Source organism: Podarcis pityusensis, assembly GCF_964106645.2.
Source record: "Podarcis pityusensis genome assembly, chromosome: 8".
Classification (NCBI taxonomy): domain Eukaryota; kingdom Metazoa; phylum Chordata; class Lepidosauria; order Squamata; family Lacertidae; genus Podarcis; species Podarcis pityusensis.
Window position 1 is genome coordinate 86,190,074 of NC_138033.1, and position 25,193 is coordinate 86,215,266.

Here is a 25,193-nt window from a genome sequence, read left to right on the forward strand (position 1 = left end):
AATTGATACTGTGCTAGGGAAGCCTCTGACATGGACTGGCTGAGCTGGTATGACAGTCTGGAGTGCTTGTTCCCAGGGAACAAAGCTGTCAGAATGCTTGTAGTCAGATTTGTGTGAGGGAAGGGAAAGTTGTCTGACTGGCTAAGAGCCAAACTTTACATGGGTCCTTGAGAAAGAAAGGTTTGCAACATGCCAAGGACAGGTAAGATGTCTTGGGTAGTAGGGTCCCAGAGTCAAGGTGGCTGAAAGAATTTCAGATACAGATTGGAGGGGGGAGGGGGGCAGGCTGCAGAAATTATACATTACTCCAAGAACTAACAGCTCTAAGTTACACAATATAAGGTAGCATTCATATTTACTCTGTAGCATCTTCCATGGTCATATTTTAGCTTTTAGCTGCTGGTTCTCTCTGGATACATCTACATTATGGAATCGTAGAGTTGGAAGGGACCCAAAAGGGTCTTTTATTCCCTGCAATGCATTCTGAATAGCAAACCCTTCCCTTTAATCCAATGTTTCTCAAACTTGGGTAGCCAGCTGTTGTTGGACTTCAACTCCCATCATCCCTGACCACTGGTCCTGCTAACTAGGGATGATGGGAGTTGTAGTCCAACAACAGCTGGAGACCCAAGTTTGAGAAATTGCTTTAATCGCTCACTCTGCTAGAAATCTTGGGAATTTATTTATTCATTTATTTGAATATAATTATTTATATATATTTATAATACAGCAAAATATCATAACAGATGCCAAATAAAATAAAAGAAGGAGATATCTAGAACTAAACACATTGGAACAAATTTCCGTACCAAAATACTGTTGTGCTCACTCTTGCTGAACAATTTGCCATATTTAATGGGAGAGGAGAGACCACTTTTGATAGTGCCAGTGGAGGTCAGGGGTGTGTGTCCAGGGCTTTTTTCCAGTCTGAACTTGCTGGAGCTCAGTTCTGGCACTCTCAGGTGGGCACCATTGCCACTATAAGAGAACAAGGGTGAGTTCTGGCACCTCTTTTTGTTGAGAAATAGCACTGGGTATGTCATCCATTGAAACTGTCTGGGAGTGGATTCAGGACAGAGAAAAGGGAATACTTTTCCACATCATGCATATTGACACAAGCTGGTAAAAACACAACAGCGGCTGGGGTGCCAGACCTCCAGATCTGACCTGAAGTCTCCAGGTTTGCCTGGCTCCCTCCATGTAGTAGGTGGAAAGCTTGAATCTTCAGGTGGGCAAGAGTGCCTTTAATTATTATTATTTCTTAAATACATGAATAAGTCTCACTTTGCATGCAGCTTGCAAGCTTCAGCTCAGCAGGGCAGTGGCATGCAGTCAGTGGTCTAGGAAGAATAGGTTAGTCCCCTAAATGTTCCCCTGGCATCTTCTTCCCAAAGCCTGGGAAGCTTCTGCCTGGCTTAGGTGGGGAGGCACAATGCTCACACATGCGATGTTAGGACGTCGCAAGGTCACGTGTGTCATGTCACACTCACCCAATTCCCCTTGCAAGCTGGCACCTCTGGCCCTAACTCTTCCCCTATGAAAAAAATCACTGCACACCAGTGCAACATTGGCTGACTGCAAGTTATAGCATAGGTTTTCTGGGGCAGGGATCTGCCCTCCTCTGCTCCCGCCTCTCCTCTCCCAGCTAATATTTGCCTCCATGGCAGGAGGGAGCACAGAGGAAGAAAAAGAACTAGGCTGAGCTCAAGAGAAGGAGGAGAGGGTTAGGTCTATAGCAGAGGTGTCCAAACTTTTTTCAAAGAGGACCAGATTTGATGAAGTGAACATGTGTGATGGCCAACCAAAGTTGTTGACCTTTTTATAGGATTGAAGTTGTGCAGCTTTTAAAAAAATGGTACACCAGGAAATAAACTGCCACAGGGGCCGGATTAAATTGACTGGCGGGCCGGATTAGGCCCCCAGGCTGGACTTTGGACATGCCTGGTCTATAGGAAGATAAATGGGAACTGAAATGCTTGTGGATTTAGAGAAAGAAAGAAGGAAGGAAAGAAGGAAAGAAAGAAAGAAAGAAAGAAAGAAAGAAAGAAAGAAAGATTCAGAAATGTGGGGAACTGAGCTTATGATTTGAAAAAATGTGGAACTGGGAGAAACCAGTACAGACAGATTGGCCCATTTGTACCTTGAAGACCAGCTGACCAGGAGGAGGAAATCCGATCAGTTCAGTGACTGCCCTGGCATTTGGAGGCAGCATGTAAGGTAGGCAGAATACAGACCTTCTTGGCTTCCACCTGGAATGCGAGAGTTGCCCCCTTAACCACAGCTGGAAAGGCCTTGCAAGCAGAAGTTCCCAGGTTCTATCCCCACCATCTCCAAGAGAAACGGCCTGAAATCCTGGTGAGCTGCTGCACGTTTGGGTAGACAGTGCTGAGCCCGATGTGCCAGTGGTCTGACTCTGTATAAGGCAGCTTCCTGGGTTCCACAGCTGAGTTACTGTGGCTGCTAAAGTTTCGTCTCAGTGCAGATCCTTGCCAGCCGGAGCAGGTCATGGTCTCTGTGAAACCCATCAGGATCTCTCCTGCCTGCCTTCCTTCCAGGCTCTGAGGACAAAGCAAACCTCCAAGCCTGGAGGCCTTTTCTTTGTATTTAAACCTTTCCATGCCATCTGTGAGAACCTGTATGGTGTAGTTCCTGTGCTTTCCAGGACTGGGAAATCTGCTTTGTGGACATTAAAATGAGAACTGTCATGCTTAATTAGTGCGATTCATTTTCAATCAACAAAACAGGTATCTGCAATTAATGGTAGCAGATTTTATTTTATTGTCTACCATTACTTATAAAAACTGCAGATGGCAAGAAGCTGTCTCTCTCCCCCTCTGAAGAAAAACAAGTATTTTCTTTTGTTAGATTTGTCGTCATCTTAGCAGAGGGCAAGCTTTGCTCTCATCTTCCAAGGTGACAGCAAATCTAGAAAAACAATTTTTCTTCCCTTCAGACTATTTTACACATATGCAAATTCAATAATTCATACAATCAAGAGACCACTATTTCTTTAATAGGATGACAGCCATAATTTTTAAAATGTTCTGAGTAAAGCAGGGTTTATTCATGCAGTCATTTTTAATGGAACAAGGTGTTATATTTCCAATAAAATAGAACAAGTTACACAAAGCGCCGTGTTCGCACATCATAGTGTGGGGCATGAGCAAATTGTGCCTGCTTCACTGTGGGCATCCAGTGATGCACAGGGTAGGAGTATGAACGCTGCATTCAGAAGCCAGCTGATTCAGAGTGGTGGATCTGCAGCCTTGGAGGAGCCCATGCCTTGTCCATCCACTTAGTCTACCTTATATTTTGGAAAGTTGTTCATCTGTTCGCTTTGCATTTGGACACCTCTTGAGATATTGTTCCATGCCACCCCACTCTCCAAGCAGAGACAGAATCCAGCTGTTTCAGGCACTTACGTATTTTTTGCTTTATAAGACTCACTTTTTCCCTCCTAAAAAGTAAGGGGAAATGTGTGTGCATCTTATGGCGCGAATGCAGGATGTGCAGCTATCCCAGAAGCCAGAACAGCAAGAGGGATCACTGCTTTCGCTGCACAGCGATCCCTCTTGCTGTTCTGGCTTCTGGGATTCAGAATATTTTTTTTCTTGTTTTCCTCCTCCAAAAACTAGGTGCGTCTTATGGTCTGGTGCGTCTTATAGAGCGAAAAATACGGTACTCAAGTTCAGTTTCCTTGGACTGAAGGTCAGCGGAGACTGCGGTGTCTTTAGGATGTATGATTTCATTTACAAATATCTACAACCTGAGCATCAGGTGGAGGGACTCACAGCATTAACACCCCCAAAAGATGTTGCTTCTCCATTAGTTGCAGCTTTGGATCCAGCACAGAGCAAGCAGGTATCTGTTTCTCCATCCTCCAGCCTGCTTACAGCTTGGCCCCCACATGCTATACATGCCATTGTTCTCCTAGTTAGCAGCTAGGTGGTGCAGGATGGAGGAAAGGCCCACCCATTAGCCTGGAGGGCCCCATCACTTAGTTGTAGCTCTTGCAACTGAGCTCCTTCTTTTGGGTGCTGATGAGGGCATATAAGTAGCCAGATAAGGTAATTGTCTTACTAGAAAACTTATCTGACTAGCTCAGCAACCGCCTCTGTTAGATTCTAACCCTCCCTGGGTGAAGGACCCCAAGAATTGGAAGGATTGGGCATCATCCAGACCCCACAAACCCACATCATTGTAAGTAACTTTTGCATGATGGTTCCTGAGAACAAGGAGCTGGTTTTATGCCTGTGTTTGGATATAATTGGATCCCATTTTGAATTGCGATGATGGACTAAACGTTTCAAAATGGCACTGATTTGTTTTGTTTGTATCTTAGAATTACTGAGCAATGTTGGGTATGAGGCTGCGGCTATTTGTAAATAAAGGAACTATTACTCCCCTCCAAAGAAATATTTCTAATAAATATTGCAAAAATGCCATGAGGATAACTCACAGCAGCAAAAGAACAAATGTCTTCCCTTCCCCCCATCCCTTCTAACCAGTGCTGCTTTCATGACCTCCTTCCAAAGTCCCCTCCAACTCCCAGCCCTGTCATTCAGCATCATATCCGCTAAGGACGATTCTGGGGGCATGGAGTCTGAAGCCTCTGGCTTTTTCAACGAGGATGAGTTTTGCATCCAGCCTGTTGGTTCCATTGTGATAGCCAGACACTTCTGTGTCTTAACTTTAGCCTCTAAAAGAATATACGTCAACCCACCAAACAACCCAGAGGGGAGGGGGGTGTCATGACAGCACAATCATGTAACAATGCAGATAGAAAAGCTCTCATTATCGTATGCATTCATTTATTCTTTTTTATTATTTTCATCCTGCTTTTCTACAAATGCTTGCAAAACAGCATAGCAATATATTAAAAGAAGCAGGAAAGAAAACCCACTGAAAAAATACCAGTTGTCAAGCGAAGCAGTGCTAAAATAGCACAAAAGCAATAAAAATTGAAACCTAGTTGCAAGTCGGGTGGTGAGTGTCACTGGCTATGTAGTCGAAACAGAGCAACCAAGAAATAAGATGGTGGTATTGGCATGGTCAGAGCAGGTGCAGATTTTGGTAATATGATGTCCTGAGCCAGGACAACTTTTGGCACTCCTCCTAAATATTTCTTATTTTCTATCTATCTATCTATCTATCTATCTATCTATCTATCTATCTATCTATTTATTTATGCACCCTTGGCTTGGCACCCTCTGCAGGGAAACTGTCCACATTCTCCTAAATCCAGCGCTGGCGAGAGGAACCCTGAAGTTTGCAAAAGTACAAATAAACACCTACAAAGAGTGTGTATTGGGGAGGGAGGGACACAGCCCGACGAAGGTAAAGCATGTTCAGCAGCTGATATGGAAAACCCATGGTGCTGGTGGAATAGATAACCTGGAGGAGGGCATGGCTGGCTGGCATTCCACTAGAAGATGGGGATATACAGAAACTTTTTGTTCCAAGGTTGCATTAGGATACATTATGCATCTTTTATGAAAATGCAATATAGTACACATGCAATCAATTTCCCTTCTCAAAAACTGGACAACTTTAAAAGAAGATAGGACAGATTCATAGAAGATAAGTGTGATGGGTTTTCTTCAATTAACCACACCATTTGTGATGTTCCAGTCAGCTTTATATTGTCAAAGCAGCAGTCGCTGGGGAACCACCCAAAGTAGAGTCCCCAGGCCTATAAATCCCACAGGCTTACATACCACCCAACATTTCTCTGATGAAAACAGGGACTTCCTATTCTACATCATGAAGCTTCTCGCGTGTTTGATCTCACCACATATAAGACATCATATATACATCTGTTGCCTTGAGCCAATTAGAACCTCTGTTCATCTTCCTTGCCCTGTCACCAGCTTCTTCCCTCTCTCCATCTCAGAAGATGTTGCTGCTGCCGACTCTCTCCCTGCTTCCACTGGTCCTGCAATTCATGTGCCCTGTGCACAGGTCCAGTCCTTAAGATGAACAGCTTTTTGGGCACAGGGGACCTTCGACTCACCACCACCACTGTGGTTAGTTTTGCTGTGTTGCCAAGTCTATGTTTTATGCAGGATTGCAAACCCTGGCATGTGTAGCCAGTCCTACAGCTCCTAGGCTTTCCTAGCAATCTCCATTAAAAGAGCCAACCACCCACTCATTTTGCCCTTGTACTGCATACAGAATGTGGGTTTCTGGACACCATACTCCTGTTGATGCAGTCTAGAATTGCATTAGTGTTTTTTTGCTGCTGCATCACACTGTTGACTCATGTTAGGCTTGTGGTCTACTAAGACCCCTAGATCCTTTTCACAATGTACTGCTGGCAAGACTGGTGTCCCCCATCCTATATTTGTGCATCTCATTCTTCCTGCCTAACCTTACATTTGTCCCTACGGAAATTCATTTTGTTAGCTTATGTCCAGTTCTCCAATCTGTTACGGTCATCTTGAATCCTGATTCTATTTACTGAGCTATCAGCTACCCCTCCAGTTTGGTGTCACCTGCAAATTTGATAAACATCAAGTACCAACTGAACTTCAGCCAACTGTCTTGAGCCAAAGGATTAGGGTGAATGTTTTGGTTGAAGTAGGTACTGGGTGACCTAGATGGCCTCTGCAGTAAATTATGTCTAATCACTGTCCTCCTGTGAGATCTAAAATGCTGACATAGAGAAGATTGTGAAAATTTTCAAGCACAAAGACTTTAGATTAGAGCAGCATCTGTGAACTGTGTTCACCAGTCTTCCTAGTTATTATGGCCTTTGACTTCGTGATGTTTCTCCATCGCCTTGACATTTGATGAGCGATGTCTCACCAAGTAAACAAGCAAAACAAAACAGGCCACTGCCTGTATATCTAAAAGGTCAGGGCATTTGATAAAGGTGTCTGTTGAGCAGGTCTGTGGGTGGAAATGTCTCGGACAACCTCTCTTTCCCCTCCCCTAGTAGAAGAGAGGCAGAGTTGCATCCTTTTTCTCTTCAAAGGGCGTTCTCTTTAAAGCTCTTTTCCAACACATGCAGTGAAACGCCTGTGGATGTCACTACAAATTAGCTCCATTTTGCCATCCCCTGATGATCTTGGTTATTTAGTGCCACTGCCTTTTAACATTTATCCCCCCGTTTTTCAAACTGAAGTCTAATCTGTCGCAATTTTATTAGCTGATCAAATGGTTTCAGCCTGGGAAGAGAGAGCTTCCACCGTTTGCAGCTTGCTGCAATTAAACTGTCCTCCTCCCTTTTCATTTGCAAAATGAAAAAGAACACATCTAGACTAATCTGTAGCGTGCTATTTTGTGATTGCCAAACAACTTGATTAAGTTATGCTGTGGTATTTTCCTCTCACTCTGCAGCTTTGCAGGCTTAATAGATAGCCTAAAATAATAATAAAGCATGACACAGTATCACCTTTCACCTTTGGTAGACTGAGTTACTAGGGTATAATTCAGTGGATTTTTGTTTGTGACAATTCCTAATTTAGAACCATTTCAGGGCGGAGAACCTGGTTTATTACCAGGGCTACTCATGGGGTTTTGTATGAAAGTGCAATCAGTTTTTGTGAGGTGACTGGTTGATTGCATGGCGGCTTTTTAAGTTTTCTGTGAAGGTGAAAAGACACCCATGGCAAGCTTATTCATCACACCAGTACTTTGGCCTTGGGGATTCCTGTTTTCTAGGAAGAGCTATCTTGCATTTCTGACACTTAGGGATCATCTACACTACCATTTGTCCTGCGATTTCCAGGCATGGATTCAGGAAGTTTTTCTTTTATCCTGCCACTTTCCCTGGGAAAACAATCATCAACCACATTTTCTGCAGATTGATGTTTGTTCCGAATCAGCTATAAAGAGCTGATTTTCCCAGGGAAAGTGGCAGGACAAAAGAAAAACCTGCCTAGAAATCTCAGAGCAATAGCAGAATAAAGGGAAGTGGGGATCAGTGGTGTAGTGTGGGCACGGCCATGGAGGCAGTTGCCCTGGACACAAAGTTCTTAGGGATGCAAAATTTCAAAAGAAAAGAAAGTAGTAATAACCAATAAAAAATAGTGTGCTTTCTCCTTCACACAGAAAATCTCCCGAAGTTCATGCGGGCAAACTGAGGAGCAGATGTTGGCGATGCCCAGTTGCTAGGGAACCCTCCACTTTAGAAAGATACCCGCTGCTGACCAACCCTCTGTCCTGCTCTCCGCCATGCTCAACGCTCACGTGGCAACGCAACTGCCACTTGGGGAGGTTGCCAAGCTATTGCCCCTTCTTCCTAGCCTATCAGCAGATGGGGCCAAGAAGCTCCACCCCACACCGCTCCCCCCTTGCCAGCTGGTGCTGCTGGTGGTGCCAGAGGCAACATGGAATAAGACGACAAGTGGGTTATCAGCCGCAGACCAATCAGAAGAGAGAGGTGGGGTAAGGGAGCAGTGCCAAGGAGAATGAGAGTCGTCGTCGTCCTGTTCTCTCCCGCCCCCCCAAGTATCTCTGTAAAGGGAAACTGATCCTGGCTCTAAAGAGGAAGCTGCTGGCCCCTAACATGGGTTAGGGGTGCAATACTTGCCTTGCCCTGGATGCTTACAACCCACACTACGCCACTGGTGTGAATGAGCCCTTATACTCAATAAATCTTTGTTCCTATAACTTTTCAGAATGGTTTCTTGTGGTGTTCCAGTGTGATGTAGTGGTTAGAATGTTGGACTAAGACCTGGGATACCAGGATTCAAATCCCCGCCATGAAGCTCGCTGGGTCACCTTGGGCCAATCACTTCTTCTCAGCCTAATGTACCTGGATAGGAGAAGGTGGGGAAACTGTGTACACCACCTTGAGCTGCTTAACGAAAAAGGTGGGATATAAATGCAATGAATGGATGAATGTTGCTGTAAATTAAATATTCTGCAGATTGCGGGGGGAGCGAAAGAAAAGATTTGGATAATATATTTACAAAATGACTTGCTAACTGGGCATATATTTCTATTTTGGTGACAACTTGCCATCAGAGTGTCAGCAGCTTCCTTCCTGCATGTGTTTGAATGGCTTTTAGCACCAACCATTCAAAGATAGACTGTCAGCCAAGATGCATAGCAGCAGCAGCAGCAGCAGCAGCTGTGAGAAGGTGGTCATGGCTCATGTAACTCAGTACTTCTCTTGACCCAGGAGAGCTCCAAGGAAGACTTGGCTTCTCTTCTGCAGAAAGGTGGTTAATTGGAAGTCAGCTGCCGAGAAGGAAAGCAGCAGGCGGGGGATTCCTAATAGCATCAACTCTACTCCTATGCCTATATAAATGTTTCTGTCAGGCACATATGGAAGCTCTCTAAGTGCATTAGGTTCTTAATCACAATGAAAAGCATGATCCAGACCAGGGTGAGAGGAAATGGATCCAGCCAGCAGGCCAGAGCCAGACCTTCTCCACCCTTCCGCTCTTGCTCAGTTCCTCTGCTTGCACCAGTGGTCACAGTGAAGCTTTCAAAGGCCTAGCACTTTGCAGTGACACTGCTCAGCTGCTGGCTCATTTTCCTTTCATCTGTGGATGGGAGCAAAGTGTTCTTTCCCCCTTTCTTCTTCAGCAAGCCATTTGCAAATGACTCACAATCAGTGATGGTTGACCTGCATATGGGTCCACTCATCTGGGCTGTTCCAAAGGTTTCAGCTCTCAGGAACTCTTGACACGGATGCTGGTGGCTGCCAGAATCTCAGTTGCTTCCAAATGGAAAACCTTACAGAATTTGCAACTTTTGCTTTGGTATATAAATATGTGGAGCTTAGCAATAACTGCAAGAAATGACTCATATATTATGTGTTGCCAAAGGCTTGGGAGACCCTGAAAAATTGTATGTTGTTTGGTGGGATTTTATATACAGCAAATACCAACACACAGGACTTCCTTTCCACAATACGATGTCAAATTTGGCTTTCCTAATGGTTTTAAGTACTTTACCAACCTTATATTAAGTCTCTTCCAGATATACTGTGCTGCTTTTGTTTTTTTTTTTTTTTTTAAAGCAATTTATTAAGTTTTACAATAAAAATAAACATAATAAACAATGTAACATTGATCTTAACATATTTTCACATTTTCTTTAGACTTCCTCACATCTCCCGCTCCCATTTTCATCATTATAACGTTTTGTCAGCAATTTATCATCTTATTTAAAATTCTTATATCCCTTATATTTCATAATCTTATAATTCTCAAAAGGAGCTAAATTTCACAATCTTACTTATTTTCTTAAAAACTTCTAAATTTAGTGGTGCTCAGTTATTTTGATCTAGCATCTTATTTAGCATTCACTCAAATTACAATGCTTTTGTAAATAATTCTTAAATTTCTTCCAGTCCTCCTCAATCCTCTCTTCTCCCAGGTCATGAATTCTGCCGGTCATTTCAGCCAGTTCCATATAGTCTATCAGTTGCATCTGCCATTCTTCCAGTGTGGGTAGATCTTGAGTTTTCCAGTGTTTTGCGAGAAGTATCCTTGCTGCTGTTGTTGCATACATAAAAAATGTCTGGTCCTTCTTTGCCACCCCTTGGCCGACAATACCCAAAAGGAAAGCCTCTGGTTTCTTAGTGAAGGTATATTTAAATACCTTTTTCAATTCATTATAAATCATTTCCCAGAACGCCTTCACTTTAGGGCAAGTCCACCAGAGGTGGAAGAACGTTCCCTCACACTCTTTGCATTTCCAACACTTATTATCAGACAGGTGGTAAATTTTGGCAAGTTTGACTGGGGTCATATACCATCTATAAATCATTTTCATTACATTTTCTTTCAGAGCGTTACATGCAGTAAATTTCAATCCATTGCTCCACAACCTCTCCCAGTCCTCAAACATGATATTATGCCCAATGTCCTGTGCCCACCTTATCATAGCCGATTTAACCGTTTCATCTTGTGTATTCCATTTCAACAGCAAGTTATACATCCTTGAAAGTACCTTAATCTTTGGTTCTAACAATTCTGTTTCTAATTTCGATTTCTCCACCTGGAACCCTAATTTTTTATCATTTTTAAAAACTTCTTTAATCTGAGCGTAATGTAACCAATCTCACACTTTGTCTTTCATTTTCTCCAAACTCTGCAATTTCCAATTGTCTCCATCCTTTTCTAGTATTTCCCAATATTTTGGCCATTTAGCCTCCATATTGGGTCTTTTTCGGGCCTTGGCTTCCAAAGGTGAAAGCCACCTTGGTGTTTTATTTTCCAGCAAGTCTTTATATTTTGTCCAGACATTAAACAATGATTTTCTGACAATATGGTTCTTAAAGGCCTTATTTGCTTTAACCTTGTCATACCATAAATATGCATGCCATCCAAAAGCATTGTTGAACCCTTCCAAATCTAGCACATCAGTGTCCTCAAGAAGTAGCCAGTCTTTTAGCCAGCAGAACGCTGCGGCTTCATAATACAACTTTAAGTCTGGCAGGGCAAAGCCCCCTCTTTGTTTTGCATCAGTTAATATCTTAAACTTAATTCTGGGCTTTTTGCCCTGCCAGACAAACTTAGAAATGTCTCTCTGCCACTTCTGAAAGCACCCCGTTTTGTCCAAGACCTGAAGTGTTTGAAATAAAAACAACATCCTTGGCAATACATTCATCTTGATAGCAGCAATTCGGCCTAACAAAGAAAGTTTCAGTTTTGACCAACTATCTAAGTCTCTCTTAATTTCTGTCCAGCATTTTTCATAATTGTCCTTAAATAGACTTAGATTTTTTGCTGTTATGTTTACCCCTAGGTATTTTACTTTTTTAACCACATTAAGTTCCGTCTCATTCTGAAACCGTTCTGACTCTGTATCAGTCAAATTTTTCCCCAAAACCTTAGTTTTCTGTTTATTTAGTTTAAATCCAGCCACCCGACCAAAGTCATTAATCAGTTGTAATACTCTTTTCGTACTGGGCTCTGGCTTCTGCAAGGTCAAAACCAGGTCATCTGCAAAAGCTTTTAATTTATATTGTTTCTGACCGACCTGAATTCCTTCCACCAACCGATCCTCTCTAATCATGTTCAATAGCACTTCCAGAACCGAAATAAATAACAAAGGGGAAATAGGGCAACCTTGTCGTGTCCCTTTTTCAATTTTAAACTCTTCTGTAACCACATTATTAACTATCAGTTTAGCTTTCTGTTCTGAGTATATCGCCCCGATCCCATTCTCAAAACCCCGTCCCACTCCCATCTCTTTTAAATTTCCCATCATAAATTTCCAGGAGATATTGTCAAAGGCCTTCTCCGCATCTATAAAAATTAAAACTGCTTTTGTATTTATGTCTGTTTGCAAAAGTTCCAAAATGTCAATAATGTTCCTTGTATTAGCAAACAGATGTCTTCCTGGGAGAAAGCCGGCCTGGTCCTTATGAATTACTTCATTTAAAACTTTTTTAAATCTATTTGCCAAAATGTCTGCAAATATTTTGTAATCCACATTTAAAAGAGAGATGGGACGGTAGTTCTTAAGTTGTGTCTTTTCAGCTTCCGACTTTGGTATTAATGTGATAAACGCTTCCTTCCACGACTCCGGTGCCCTCCTCCCCTCCATAATTTCATTGCTGACCTCCATCAAAGGTTGTATCAAATAGTCTTTTAATGTCTTATAATACTTGGAGGTCAGCCCATCTGGTCCTGGAGATTTGCCAAGTTGCATGTTCTGGATGGCTTGTTCGATCTCCTGTCGTGTTATTTTAGAATTCAGGATTGTCCTATTTTCTTGTGACAATTTAGATAGTCCGTTTTTTACCAAAAATTGTTTAATCTCAGCATCATCTTGCGGCCCTTGGGTGTATAATTTTTTGAAATATCTCTGGAAACACTTTCTGATGTCCACTGGATTCTGAATGTTTTTTCCATCAACCTCTAAGTTTGTAACAGTATTTAATCTTTGTCTTCTCTTCAGCTGCCAAGCTAGCAGTTTTCCAGTACTTCTATTATTTTTATTGTATTGACTTGTTTTATTTGCTTCAATAAAATCTTTTTATAAGTATATGATAGGGCATAAATTGAACATGAAAGTAAGCTAGCACTTTGCCCCTGCTTGCTCTCTTTCCAATCCCAGGAGTGGAGAGAGAAGCAAACAGGACAAGCTCATGGGCACTTTCTTTTTTGCTCCTTATTTTGCATGTCTGAAGGCTGAATCTGGGCGCTGAAAATCCCATTCTGCGGCTGCGCACTGTGGAGACGTAGCTCAGATTCATTCCTGGCAGAGTCTGACATTTGATGAGTCCAAGCAATTGTCAGCTGCTGCACAGCTCAGTCCGCTCCCAACCGCATGGCTCCAGGGAGTTCCTAAGTTCAGAATAACATCCGCTGAGCGTGACTTCAGGTTGGCCCCAAAATAACTTTTGGCACACTCCAGTCCCACAGGGAGCTATTGTCTGAGCTCTGAGTGAGTTTATTTATTCTTAACTTGATGCTAGTCAGTCTCACATTACTGCATTTGCCGTACTCAAGGAGCTGCGGGTCCCAGGTAAAACGTGTTGCTGTATATTGTTCATGAATTCCCCATCGCCAGATGAATCAGTTCAAGCCAAATTGATGCGGCGCGTACTCTGGTTGTTTGGAGAGATAACTTTTAGAATTGAATTAGGCATATATTTTTCAGTTAGAAAACATGAGAGCATTCTATTTAGGGGTGTGATCAGTTCTTGCAAAAGTTATATGGCTGACATGCTAAGCAGCTACCCATTTTACAGATGGCAACAGAGATTGAGTCAGGACTATGTGTTGCATTTCCACCAGCTCTGACTCAACGGCACCAGTGAGGCTAGGGAGCTGTTTAGTCCAGCAACAGATAAAGGAGCAAATAAGAAAAATCCTGCAGATGGATGAGGCCAATGGCCCATCATGTCCAGCATCCTGTTCTCACAGCGGCCAGCCAGGTGCCTATGGGAAGCCCACAAGAAGGACCTGCGTGCAAGAGTATTCTCCTTCTCTTGTGGCTGAATCGGCAGGGGAGCTGCTGCCCAGCTAAGGAAATGATGAAAAGAACAAGGTGATGGGCAGGAAGAGGTGTTGCAGCAGCAGCCTGGCAGCAACTGAGCAATTTCAGAGTACTGAACCACCCTGAGATCTTCTGATGAAGGGTAGTATATAAATCATCATCATCACCACCACCACCACCACGGCCTCCTTGTAGCTTCTGCCTCTCATTGCTTCTTTTTTCAGCATGGTCAATGAATTGTATCTTCCTGTTCCAGCCTAACAAGTTGGAGGAAGTGACTTGTCAGTTTCCACAGTTGTAAAACAACCCCCCCCCCAATGGCTGGGATTTGCAGAAGATGCTGATCAGCAGAAGTGCCTTATTTTCCTATCTCAGCCCTAAGAACGGGAGATAAGATCTCCCTGCCTGCTTTTGAGCAATCCTTTCTGAACAGCAGCCAGAGGGATTTTTTTCTTTAGATCTTGGTGCTAAGCACCACAGCTGTGAGGCCGGAGATAAAGGTGGTCTGCTGTGTATGTGTCAGGCAGAGAGCGTTGTGTGACTGCTCGTAGTGTGTGTGTGTGTGTGTGTGTGTGTGTGTGTGTGTGTGGTGAATGTGCATAAGTGGTACACATGTGGCTGGTCTGTAGGTGTAGGGAGGGGCTCAGAGGGATGCTGACCATCAGTGTGACCCTTCAGCTGACAAAGTTTGCCCACCCCTGCCATACATCTCTCTCTCACAAACACAAAGCATAAACACTTAAAACAGCTGTGCTGAGGGATCACGTGTCCTGTCCTGTGGACCTTGGTGGGCTGGGCTAAGGCAAAATCTCTTCTGGTTTAACTTTATACGCGTCTTAGGATTGGCTTTCATTGCTCAATGACAAGGGAATCATGTTCTGCACATGCTCAGAAGTACTCTTTTAAGAATTAATTCACATCCCCCCTCATCTGAATCCTGGCACTGGAAACAGGATCTGAGCTTGAGCCCTGATGTGCCTTAATTATTGGAGCTTCTCTTGTTCTAATGGTATGTAACAGTGCCTTTGATCTATGCGCTGGTCAGGTGCTGGTTTTGACCTTTAAAGCCCTTCATGGCTGTCAGGGAACTGCCGTTAGTGCCGGAAGGAGAGAGCAAAAGCCAGAGGGATTCCAGAGAGCGTCCAGGGATCGGGAGAAGCAGCCCATCTTCTGGGGAAGAGAATCAGCGTAGCATCAGTGGAGAAGGGGGCAGATGGGAGAAGCGGCAAGGCGGTCCCATGACTCCTTGCCTGGGACCAGCGGGGAGAGTAGGGGTCCTCCGTTGCCCACGCCCTCCTTGCGCAGAAGGCTTTCGCGCAGAGAGGGTAGGCGGAGACTAGGCGTCAAAGAGCTTCTTTTCTGGAAGAAGTTTAAGAAACGCCCACTGACGGATTCTGCCAGCGACTGAGTCAGCCACGGGTGAGTGGCGTCCGGACAGATACGGTTTACTTAGGCAGCCAGGCCAGGTGTTCGCACCCAGCCAGGGAGATAGTTGCCTGCTTATGCACGAGCAACCCCTTAGAAACCTTTACAATGACCTAGGACCCTCGTACCTACGGGACCGCCTCTCCTGGTATGCCCCACGGAGGACCTTAAGGTCTGTATATAGCAACACCCTAGAGGTCCCAAGCCCTAAGGAAGTCAGATTAGCCTCCACCAGAGCCAGGGCTTTTTCATTTTCTTTCTTATTTTTGACATTTCATTATATTTAGTTTATTTGTCAAAAGAATTACAGTGCTTTAAATAGGAAGATTGTTCCAAAAATGTTTAACTTTATAATGCCCTGAATTAAAGTACATCTTGGTGAATCTTAGGTTAAAAAAGGTGAATCTCTTAAAATACACAACAAGCCATGTGCACTTCAAAAATATTCTAATGTTTCAAGCAAACAAGACTTAACAGAACGTATGGCTTTGCAGTAACATCAATTTGTCAACTAAATTGTAGCAATAAATACTTAAAATCTCTACCCACAGACTTACATTTTGATCTAGTTTAAACAGTACAGAAAACAAATAATTGAAAATCTGCTGTAAAATGTTGAACACTCAAAAATCTTTTGAAATCTTTTTTCAGAATCTAAAACCAAAACATTTAAAGGGCATTGCAGATGAACAATTCTTCGCCAAACTGAAAGAAACATGGACTTCATATATATTTAGTGTGGTAGGGGTTGGCGGCGGCGGGGGGGGGGGGAATTATCAGGGATGGGGGGGAAGGAAGGAAAGGACATAACCGGAGTGGAAGGAGGAGGGGAGGGATTCGATCTTTATGTTATCTTGTTTTTGTGTGTGTGCTGGCGGCTTCTTGGGCTTATCTTCTTTTGGTAGAAATCTTCTCTTGGGTCTTGACAATTTCCACGGAGGGGGAGGGATCTTCTTTTTGAGTTGGTGGGGGAGCTGGAGAGTCTTTCTTGGGCTCTTTTCCATCTGGTTTCATTTTCCGCTGTTCCATCAGCGCCCTTTCCCAAAGCAAGTCTTCCTTCCTTCCTTCCTTCCACCTCTAAGACTTCCGCCAAAGTCACAATTGGTGGGAATCTGAATTTTCTTTCTCTTCTCCAGTGGTGGAGGACTGGCAGGTTTGGGAGGGGGATTTGGTCTCCCAACGGCTTTTTCCAATTCTGCCTCGCTTGCGAGACTCTTCCCCACTACATAGATGTGCAGCAAGTGGGGGAATCTGGCCGGGGACAGCTGGCGTTTGACTTGCTCCATATTTTTCTTTTTCATCTCTTTAGAATCTCTCCTGGGCCACTTCTTCAGGTGCTGAGGAGAGTGGGCTCAAGAGGGCTCCCTCTGCTGATCTAAACAGAAAAAACTGCCTCTTTTGATGTCATCTGATGTCATCGCATTCCACAGCTGCCCAGTGTTCCTTCTGTTCTAGATGCGGTCATAGCTGTCAACCTCACCCCGATATGGCTTCCCTTTATCAAATACACAGCCCAACAAGACAAAGACAAGAATCCACCAACAGCATATGCTTTTTCAACACTGGCTCTGCCTCATGAGACCAGGGCCCTGTGGAATCTGATTTCTAAGACAGGGATGTTCTGCCTGGCCTTTGGCTTGGAGTCAATTTGATTCCCTCCCCTTTTTCTTACCTTTCTCCTCCTGTGATGAGGCTGCATTTTAATGTTTTAATAATTTTAATCTTGTTTTTTAAGTTGTATTTCAATCAACTTGTTTTTATTATTGGTTGTTAGCCGCCCTGAGCCTGGTCTTGGCTGGGGAGGGCGGGGTATAAATAAAAAATTATTATTATAATTTATTATTATGAGTCCCACTTTTGGTTCAAGGACAATATTTCCTTTAGCCGCTGTTTAAAAGTGAATTATTGATGGTTTTAGGAACTGGTTTTCCTTGGAGAGATCATTTGTCCAGAAAGAGTCCATGGATATGTGGACTAGGCCGCAAAGCGGGGGCATAGGTCAGCAGCAGGACCCCTACCCTGAATCCCCCTGTGGCTGCTGCCGTCTCCAGCTGAAAGGATTATAACTGGAACACAGAGAGCTGGAAGGGTAATTGACAGCGCTGGCCTTGATAGGCCTGTGTGACCAAGTGCAAATCTGCTTCATTTGTTATCATAAATCAGTATCGCAGCAATATGACGCCAGGGTTTTTGGAAGACCTCAGCATAACAAACAACATTCATGTAAAGGGAAACCAGCATTATCAGGGAGAAAGAGCTGTTAAGAAAACATGCCAGAAACCAAGCATTAGGACTGATTACAGTTTGGGGATTTATATTTGTGAATGAATTTGTAGTGAGCAAGAGATTGTAGGTGAGCATGTGGTGTTTGGTTCCGGAGGCATTTCCTAAGAACAAGCTGGATTACAGCAGAGCGCTTTGCAAAGTAGGTTTTGCAAGCTAATTCAAAGATGACCTTCAAACTCCTTCAAAGCTCTTCTTGGGAGACTTCAGGGAGACTCTTTGCACATCAGGGTACAGTTTGTTTAAACCTGAGCTGCTCAGTAGCTCCAGTCTAAACTTTTGTCAGCAGAGACTTGCTAGGCTTTAGTAGTGTCTTTGTCAAGAAGCTAATGAGGGGGTTGAGGGTCAAAAACACCCCATGCTTTAAGCCTGAAGATGACCTGAGAACTTGCAAACATTAAAATGACAATGGTCCTTTTACTTGGTTACTTATACTGGTGGGGGACTAGCATGTGTCCCACTTTAAAGAAGACAGTCCTCTGTTTGAATGACTGCTCAACCCAAGTTTGGTTTAAAGTTGAGAGCCCTGAGAAGGGAGAGCTGGAGGGGAAGGCTTGGGATAGGGCCACAGCTGAGTGTGAGAGCATCAGGCTTGCATGCAGAAGGTCCTGGGTTCAATGGGATTCCAGGTAGGGCTAGGGGACAGGGCCAGCCCACCCGTGAGGCAGACTGAGGCAGCAGAATCCAATGGGCATGCCTCCCTGCGTCTCTCGTGCAACCCAGAAGCTGCACTTGTGCAACCCCCGTAAGCAAGGCTTTGGCAGGGGTGGCATGTGCAGCAGGCATGCAGGGCAACACCTTCTCATTTCATCTCCTGCTAGGGAATGTTCCTGCCTGGAACGCTACTGCCAGACAGTGTGGGCAATACCAAGCTACTTGGGCCAATGGTCTGACTTGGTATAAAGCAGGTTCCTATGATCCCATCCACAGCCAGCATCTGGAGGGCAGACTGAGCAGACCCTTGCTCACATGATTCCCCACAATGGTGAGGTGTGTTTTTATTTAAATTATAGCAATTTGTTTCTAAATGTGCACCTACACATAAAAAATAGCAAACGCAAATCGGTATCCTCTTCTGTCCTCTTATTTGGTACTGCATTTCCCCCCTTCCCCTTTTTTTGAGGGGGGGGTAGCATGATGCATTAAGTGGCCACCCTATGAGGAATGGAACAACAACAACAATTTTATTATTTGTACCCTGTCCATCTGACTGGGTTGCTCCAGCCACTCTTAGTAGCTTCCAGCATATACAGAAACATAATAAAACATCAAACATTAAAAACTTCTCTGTACAGGGCTGCCTTCAGATGTCTTCTAAAGCTTGTATAGTTACTTATCTCCTTGACATCTGGTGGGAGGGTGTTCCACAGGGTGGGTGCCACTACTGAGAAGGCCTTCTGCCTGGCTCCCTGTAACCTCACTTTTCGCAGTGAGGGAACCACCAGAAGGTCCTCAGAGCTGGATAGAATCAAAGAATCATAGAATCATAGAATCATAGAATCATAGAATCATAGAATCATGGAATCATAGAATCATAGAGTTGGAAGAGACCACAAGGGCCATCGAGTCCAACCCCCTGCCAAGCAGGAAACACCATCAGAGCACTCCTGACATATGGTTGTCAAGCCTCTGCTTAAAGACCTCCAAAGAAGGAGACTCCACCACACTCCTTGGCAGCAAATTCCACTGTCGAACAGCTCTCACTGTCAGGAAGTTCTTCCTAATGTTTAGGTGGAATCTTCTTTCTTGTAGTTTGGATCCATTGCTCCGTGTCTGCTTCTCTGGAGCAGCAGAAAACAACCTTTCTCCCTCCTCTATGTGGCATCCTTTTATATATTTGAACATGGCTATCATATCACCCCTTAACCTCCTCTTCTCCAGGCTAAACATGTCCAGCTCCCTTAGCCGTTCCTCATAAGGCATCGTTTCCAGGCCTTTGACCATTTTGGTTGCCCTCCTCTGGACCCGTTCCAGTTTGTCAGTGTCCTTCTTGAACTGTGGTGCCCAGAACTGGACACAGTACTCCAGGTGAGGTCTGACCAGAGCAGAATACAGTGGCATTATTACTTCCCTTGATCTAGATGCTATACTCCTATTGATGAGGCCCAGAATTCCATTGGCTTTTTTAACTGCCGCGTCACACTGTTGGCTCATGTCAAGTTTGTGGTCAACCAAGACTCCTAGATCCTTTTCACATGTACTGCTCTCAAGCCAGGTGTCACCCATCTCAGTGTCTGGGTAGAATGACAGGGGTGGAGACACTCCTTCAAGTGGAAGTGACTTGCAAACCTTTCTCCAGGTTCCTAGGTGTGTTGCCAAAAACTGTATGATGGTTGCTCTTGCTTTGCAGAAGGTGGGCTAAGCCTGGGGTAGACCCATCCTAAAGCAGGCCCATGCAGTCCTCTATGAAAGCACTGTAGCTGATCCACAGGCTTTTGGGCTTAGGAGAAGGTAGCCCCAGGACACCCAGGCCCTCAAACAGCCACTTGTAGTATGATTCTTAAAGCTCTTCAACTCATTCCAGGTACCACTTTTGTGTGACGGTGCTAAGCTACGTCCTGCCACTCCTAGTAATAGGCTATGCCTATACCATGGTCGGTATTACACTGTGGGCCAGTGAGATCCCAGGGGACACTTCGGACCGCTACCAGGAGCAGGTGTCTGCCAAGCGCAAGGTAAGAATCAAAACAGAGTTTGAACAGAGCGGGAAGAAAAAGTCCACGCTAACTCAGATGAACCAATCCCATTCTAGGTTAGATCCCTAAATGGTGCCAAGATAAGTGGATGGTGGAGACCATGTGGTGCAGTTGTAAAGTCTCACAGGAGGGCCTCACAGACCTGGGTTTAAATCCCCTCTCAGCTGTGAAACTCTGAGTGATCTTGGGTTCGTCAATGACTCTTAGCCAAAAGGTTGCTTCACTGACACAGATCTCAAGAAGTGGTCTAATGCTTTTCTCCACTGCCTGGTTGTTGGCATCCATCTGTCTCGAGAGACAATGGAGTGTGCCTCCAGCCTCGCTGGTGTAGTCCAATGGAAAGCAGAGCAAGACATTTGGCACCAGCTTGGCTGCAGGAGATATGGGAAGGAGGCATACAAGGCGCCATCAAACTGTCTTAGGGACCCCACTCTGGATTCATGCATTATTTACTCCTTAGCCTTTTCTTCTCCTGAAGATATTTTGCAAGGCGCCAGATCTCATTTGCCACAAGGGTCATTTCAGTTCAGAGGTTCCAGAATGATGCCAGGCACATCTTCCGTTTGCTCTGGGCACTTCTAAACATGAGGAAGGGAGAGCCTAGGATTTGCAAGCAGTTGTGGGCCACACCTTTTAGCAAGGAAGATGGTCACTCTGTGGCCAAGGGCATGCCACTCCCCTGGAGACAGAGAACAGGGGCTGGCTGGCAAATCCTCTGAAGAGGTTATAACAGGAAGAGAATGGGCAAAGCTAGTCGGGAAACCAGTGCTTGGAGGTGTTGATATTTCCAATGGAGTGGGAACAGGGAGATCCCAGAAAGGAGCACGGGTGGCCAGAATTATCCACAGTGCTTCTTGAAAAAATGCCAATCTAAGAAAAGGGCATGAGAAACTCAATAGGAAATGGAGTTGGTTGGGTTAGCGTTGACCAGACCTTAAAGTCAGATCAATGTGGGCAACATTCATTCATCACAGGACACATGCTGACACAGAAAGATCACATTGTTTGTGGGTCACCTCTAAAAGAGCAAATAGCCCCAGGACAATTACACAAGCTTCTGTCTCTTCCCGCTGAGATTTCCCTGTGGTGCTTACCCAAAGCCCCTGCTAGCTGGTATGAATGGACCGGTCACGTCTTCGTTTTGACTGCCTCTAAATGCTAGTTGATGCTGTGGCTATAAGAGGCTGTCCTTCTCTGACAGGTTGTCAAGATGATGATCATTGTGGTGTGCACCTTTGCCATCTGCTGGCTGCCTTTCCACATCTACTTCCTCCTCCAGCATTTCAAGGCAGAATGGTACCAGCAAAAGTACATCCAGCAGGTCTACTTAGCTATCTTGTGGCTGGCCATGAGCTCCACCATGTACAACCCTATTATTTACTGCTGCCTCAATGACAGGTAAGATCCATGTCCCTGTGATGTATTGTGACAGGTTCAGCTAATGCTGAGGTTTGAGTTGCAAAAGCAGATTTGTACATATCAAAACATCATCACCCCTTTTGGAGATTGGCTTTTTGGTGTGAGTGGTGCAGAATATTGTTCATTTCTCTCTAAATAACTGTCCAGGGACCAAGAGTATGCATTCCAGAAGTTCATAATATTATATACTGTAATAAAACCTCAAAATGATTTGCAAAAAGAATGAAAAAATAAAATTATTAGTGAAAACAACTAAAACATTTTAAGCAATTAAAATCAATAAGCTAAAAACAAGATTAAACCACATGTCAACATTCTACATGTCAGGTTTGTCCAAACAAAAATGTTCTTAGCACGTGCCCAAAAGATACAACAAAGATGCCTGTCTGGTGTCAATAGGCAAGGAGTTCCAAAGTGTAAGTGCTGCCACACTAAAAGTTCTGTTTCTTACAAATGCAGAACTTTCTTTCTTTCCTTCCTTCCTTCCCAGCCAGGATAAATTATATCAAATAGCAGAAATGACAGAATCACTCATGAAAGTTAAGATCAATTTTGCATTTGGCCCTCTGGGGAGCTTGTGTGAACTTGTATGTTTAATTCCAGATTCATGTACTTAGGGTCACTGTTTCTACAATGTGAATGGACACATTTCTATTATTTGTATATTATTGTTTATCAGTTATGAGTATTTTATATTCTCTTAATTTTTATTTCATCTTTTTCTCTTTCCCCTTTCTTGTCAAATTCTTCAATAAATATTTGATATTTTAAAGAAAAAAGATATTATGCAAATTTTCTTAATTTATGCAGCTTTTACAGGGAACTCAGCTTCTTTTCTTTTTTTCTTTGGTACAGTTTCAGTGCAAAGGTTATAAAGAAGTTTAAATGTTTCAGTGCAAAGGTTATAAAGAAGAAGCAAACGGGTGTACAAAATGGATCTGGTGTGCCTGTACCATATATAAAATCCTGGCCAGGACCCATGTCTTAAATGCCACAGGTTGGGTTCTAGCACAGCTGACCCCATTTGCAGGGGGTTGGACTAGATGGCCCTTTGAGTCGCTTCCAACTCTGCAATTCTGTGATTCTACTATTTGTCTTCCCAGGTTCCGGATAGGCTTCAAGCATGCCTTCCGGTGGTGCCCTTTCATCAGAGCCAGCAAATACGAAGGGCTGGAGATGAAGTCAGCCAGGTACCTCCAGACACAGAGCAGCATGTACAGGGTCAGCCGGATGGAAACGACGGTCTCCTCCATTGCTGGCAACCCAGAGGAGGAGCTTGATGCCAGCAGCAAAACCAAGCGCCTCTCTGTGGATCTGACCTCCAACGGCTCCTCCCGTAGTGACTCCAAAACCGTGTCGGAGAGTTTGAGTTACTATTCCAACACGCTTCCTCCCTAAGCAACCTGACCCTCCCTGCAACGCATCTCCATCAAATGTGTGGCTCAGTTTCCAATCTCCCTAATGAAGGAGCTGTTCCTCATTTGTAACAAGACACCTCTTTCCTCTCTGACTTTGTCCCTGAATGGAGTTTTCCTTCTTTGTGTAGCCTCTGCTGTGATGCCCTGTTGGATGTTCAGACGATCTATATATCAGAATGGATTCTCATTTTGGGGCCCACATTGTGATAGGTTCATTAGCCAATTCTCAGGCTGTGCTGGCTAACAGCCAAGCACCTTCCGCTTGACTTTGTTTTTCCATCTCCAAATCTCACCTTCTCTTCCCACAACATGCTCAGGTCTTCTTGGTGTCTCTCCCTTCCAGCTTCCATACATAGAACCATAAGATCATGGAACTGTGGAGTTGGAAGGGAGACCACATGTTGCTGCTATTGCGAAAGGAGTGGAGGGGACTGAAAAGCTCCTTGAAGGAAAAAGGAGGAGCGAAAATGTCATGTTTGTAGTATGTGTACCATTTTGGAAAAGTTGAATTTCAAAAAAACAAGTTTTAAGAATGTAAGAGTCCTGCTGGATCAGGTGAAAGTGGTCAGGGGGGTTGAGTGACTCCCCTATGAGAAAAAAGTTGCAGTGTTTGGACTTTTTAGTTTAGAGAAAAGTTAAGCAGCAATATGATGGAAGTTCCTAAAGTTATGTCTGGCATGGAGGAAGTGGATAGAGAAAAGTTTGTCTGCCTCTCTCACAACACTAGAGCTCATGAAGTGCTCCTCCCATGAAGATGGACGTTGAAAGATTCAAGACAGACAGAAGAAAGGGCTTATTCACACAGTGCAAAGCTAACCTATGGAACTCCCTCCCACAGGAACTTGGGGAAACTGCAGAAGGCGAGAGGGCTCTTATGCTCAAATCCTGCTTGCAAGTTTCCCACAGGAATCTGGTTGACCACTGTGAGAACAGGATGCTGGATGAGATGGGCTATTGGCCTGATCCAGCAGGCTCTTGTTGTGTTCTCATGAAAGGCCTGTCTGGTCCAGCTTCCTGCTCTGGCTGTGGCCAAGCAGACCCCTAAGGGAAGACCACAAGCCTGACGTGAGGGGAGCAGCATTGCCCCCACTTTGTTTGAGAGTTAAAGTCCAGGCAGTATCTGAAATCCATAATGGAAACGTCAGGAATTTCCATATACAAATCTGAGGATTTTCAATTTGCAGTTTTTGATCCAATAGCGCAGCGTTCCAAATTGCCTCCCTACAACTTTGTGTATCTGATGTACTTCCAAGATCACTTCTCTTCCACTTCATTTATGTTGGGTTAGGGGAAAAAACCCTCAACTCCTCATATTGGTTTGTGCCTATACCAGGGGTGGATAACCCCAAGTCTGATCCAGCTCCAGAAGCAAAAGACCCTACAGATTTTGGTGGTGGCAAAAGCAGGGGAGGAATATAGTCCATATGGAGGCTAGGGTGGTGGTAGAAAAGTTTAAACCTCTCTGTTTAGCACAGCCTCCTGATGGGAAAACAATCCCCCATCTGATAAATTCATAGAATCGTGGAGTTGGAAGAGTATCTAATGAACCTCTGACAGATGGCCTCCAACCTCCTGCTACATGGGAGACAGATTAAAGAAAAAGAAACGCAAATTGGCCCCGCCCTGTAGCTTGAGCAATCATGTTGAGGAGCGGCTAGGAGTTAGGCAGAACCATAGATCTAAAAAAAAAACATGTACACGCTGGCCAGCTTCCATTTTGACATGAACTGTTTGTTTTGGGCTTCTCAAAAATATGTGAAGGCAAGAAGCAGATGGGAGGAGTGTTGACCTGCAATAGCGCCCACCTGAGAGGTGCCAGAACTGCACTCTGGTGCACTCCAGCTGAGAAAAAAGCACTGCAAACAGCTCATACCATCAGAACGTTCTCCCTGATGTTGAGTTGGTATCTCCTTCCTTGTCATTTGAATCCACTGGTTCAGGTCCTCCCCTCTAGAACAGCAGAAAACAAGCTGGCTCCGTCTTCCATGAGACAGCCCTTCAGGTATTGGAAGATGGCTATTGTCTCACCTCTCAGTCCTCT

The 25,193-nt window shown here is 44.3% G+C and overlaps 1 protein-coding gene across 1 annotated transcript in view; it reads left to right on the plus strand.

The window, feature by feature from the left end:
• Nucleotides 1–23,685, plus strand: part of TACR1 (tachykinin receptor 1) — a 55,487-nt gene extending 31,802 nt beyond the window's left edge. The window contains exons 3-5 of the mRNA XM_081017474.1: nucleotides 20,144–20,294; nucleotides 21,517–21,713; nucleotides 22,838–23,685. Of these exons, the coding sequence (XP_080873600.1) occupies nucleotides 20,144–20,294; nucleotides 21,517–21,713; nucleotides 22,838–23,132 (643 nt within the window). The 3' untranslated portion in view covers nucleotides 23,133–23,685. The remainder of the gene's footprint in view (nucleotides 1–20,143; nucleotides 20,295–21,516; nucleotides 21,714–22,837) is intronic.
• The last annotated feature ends 1,508 nt before the right edge of the window (nucleotides 23,686–25,193 follow it).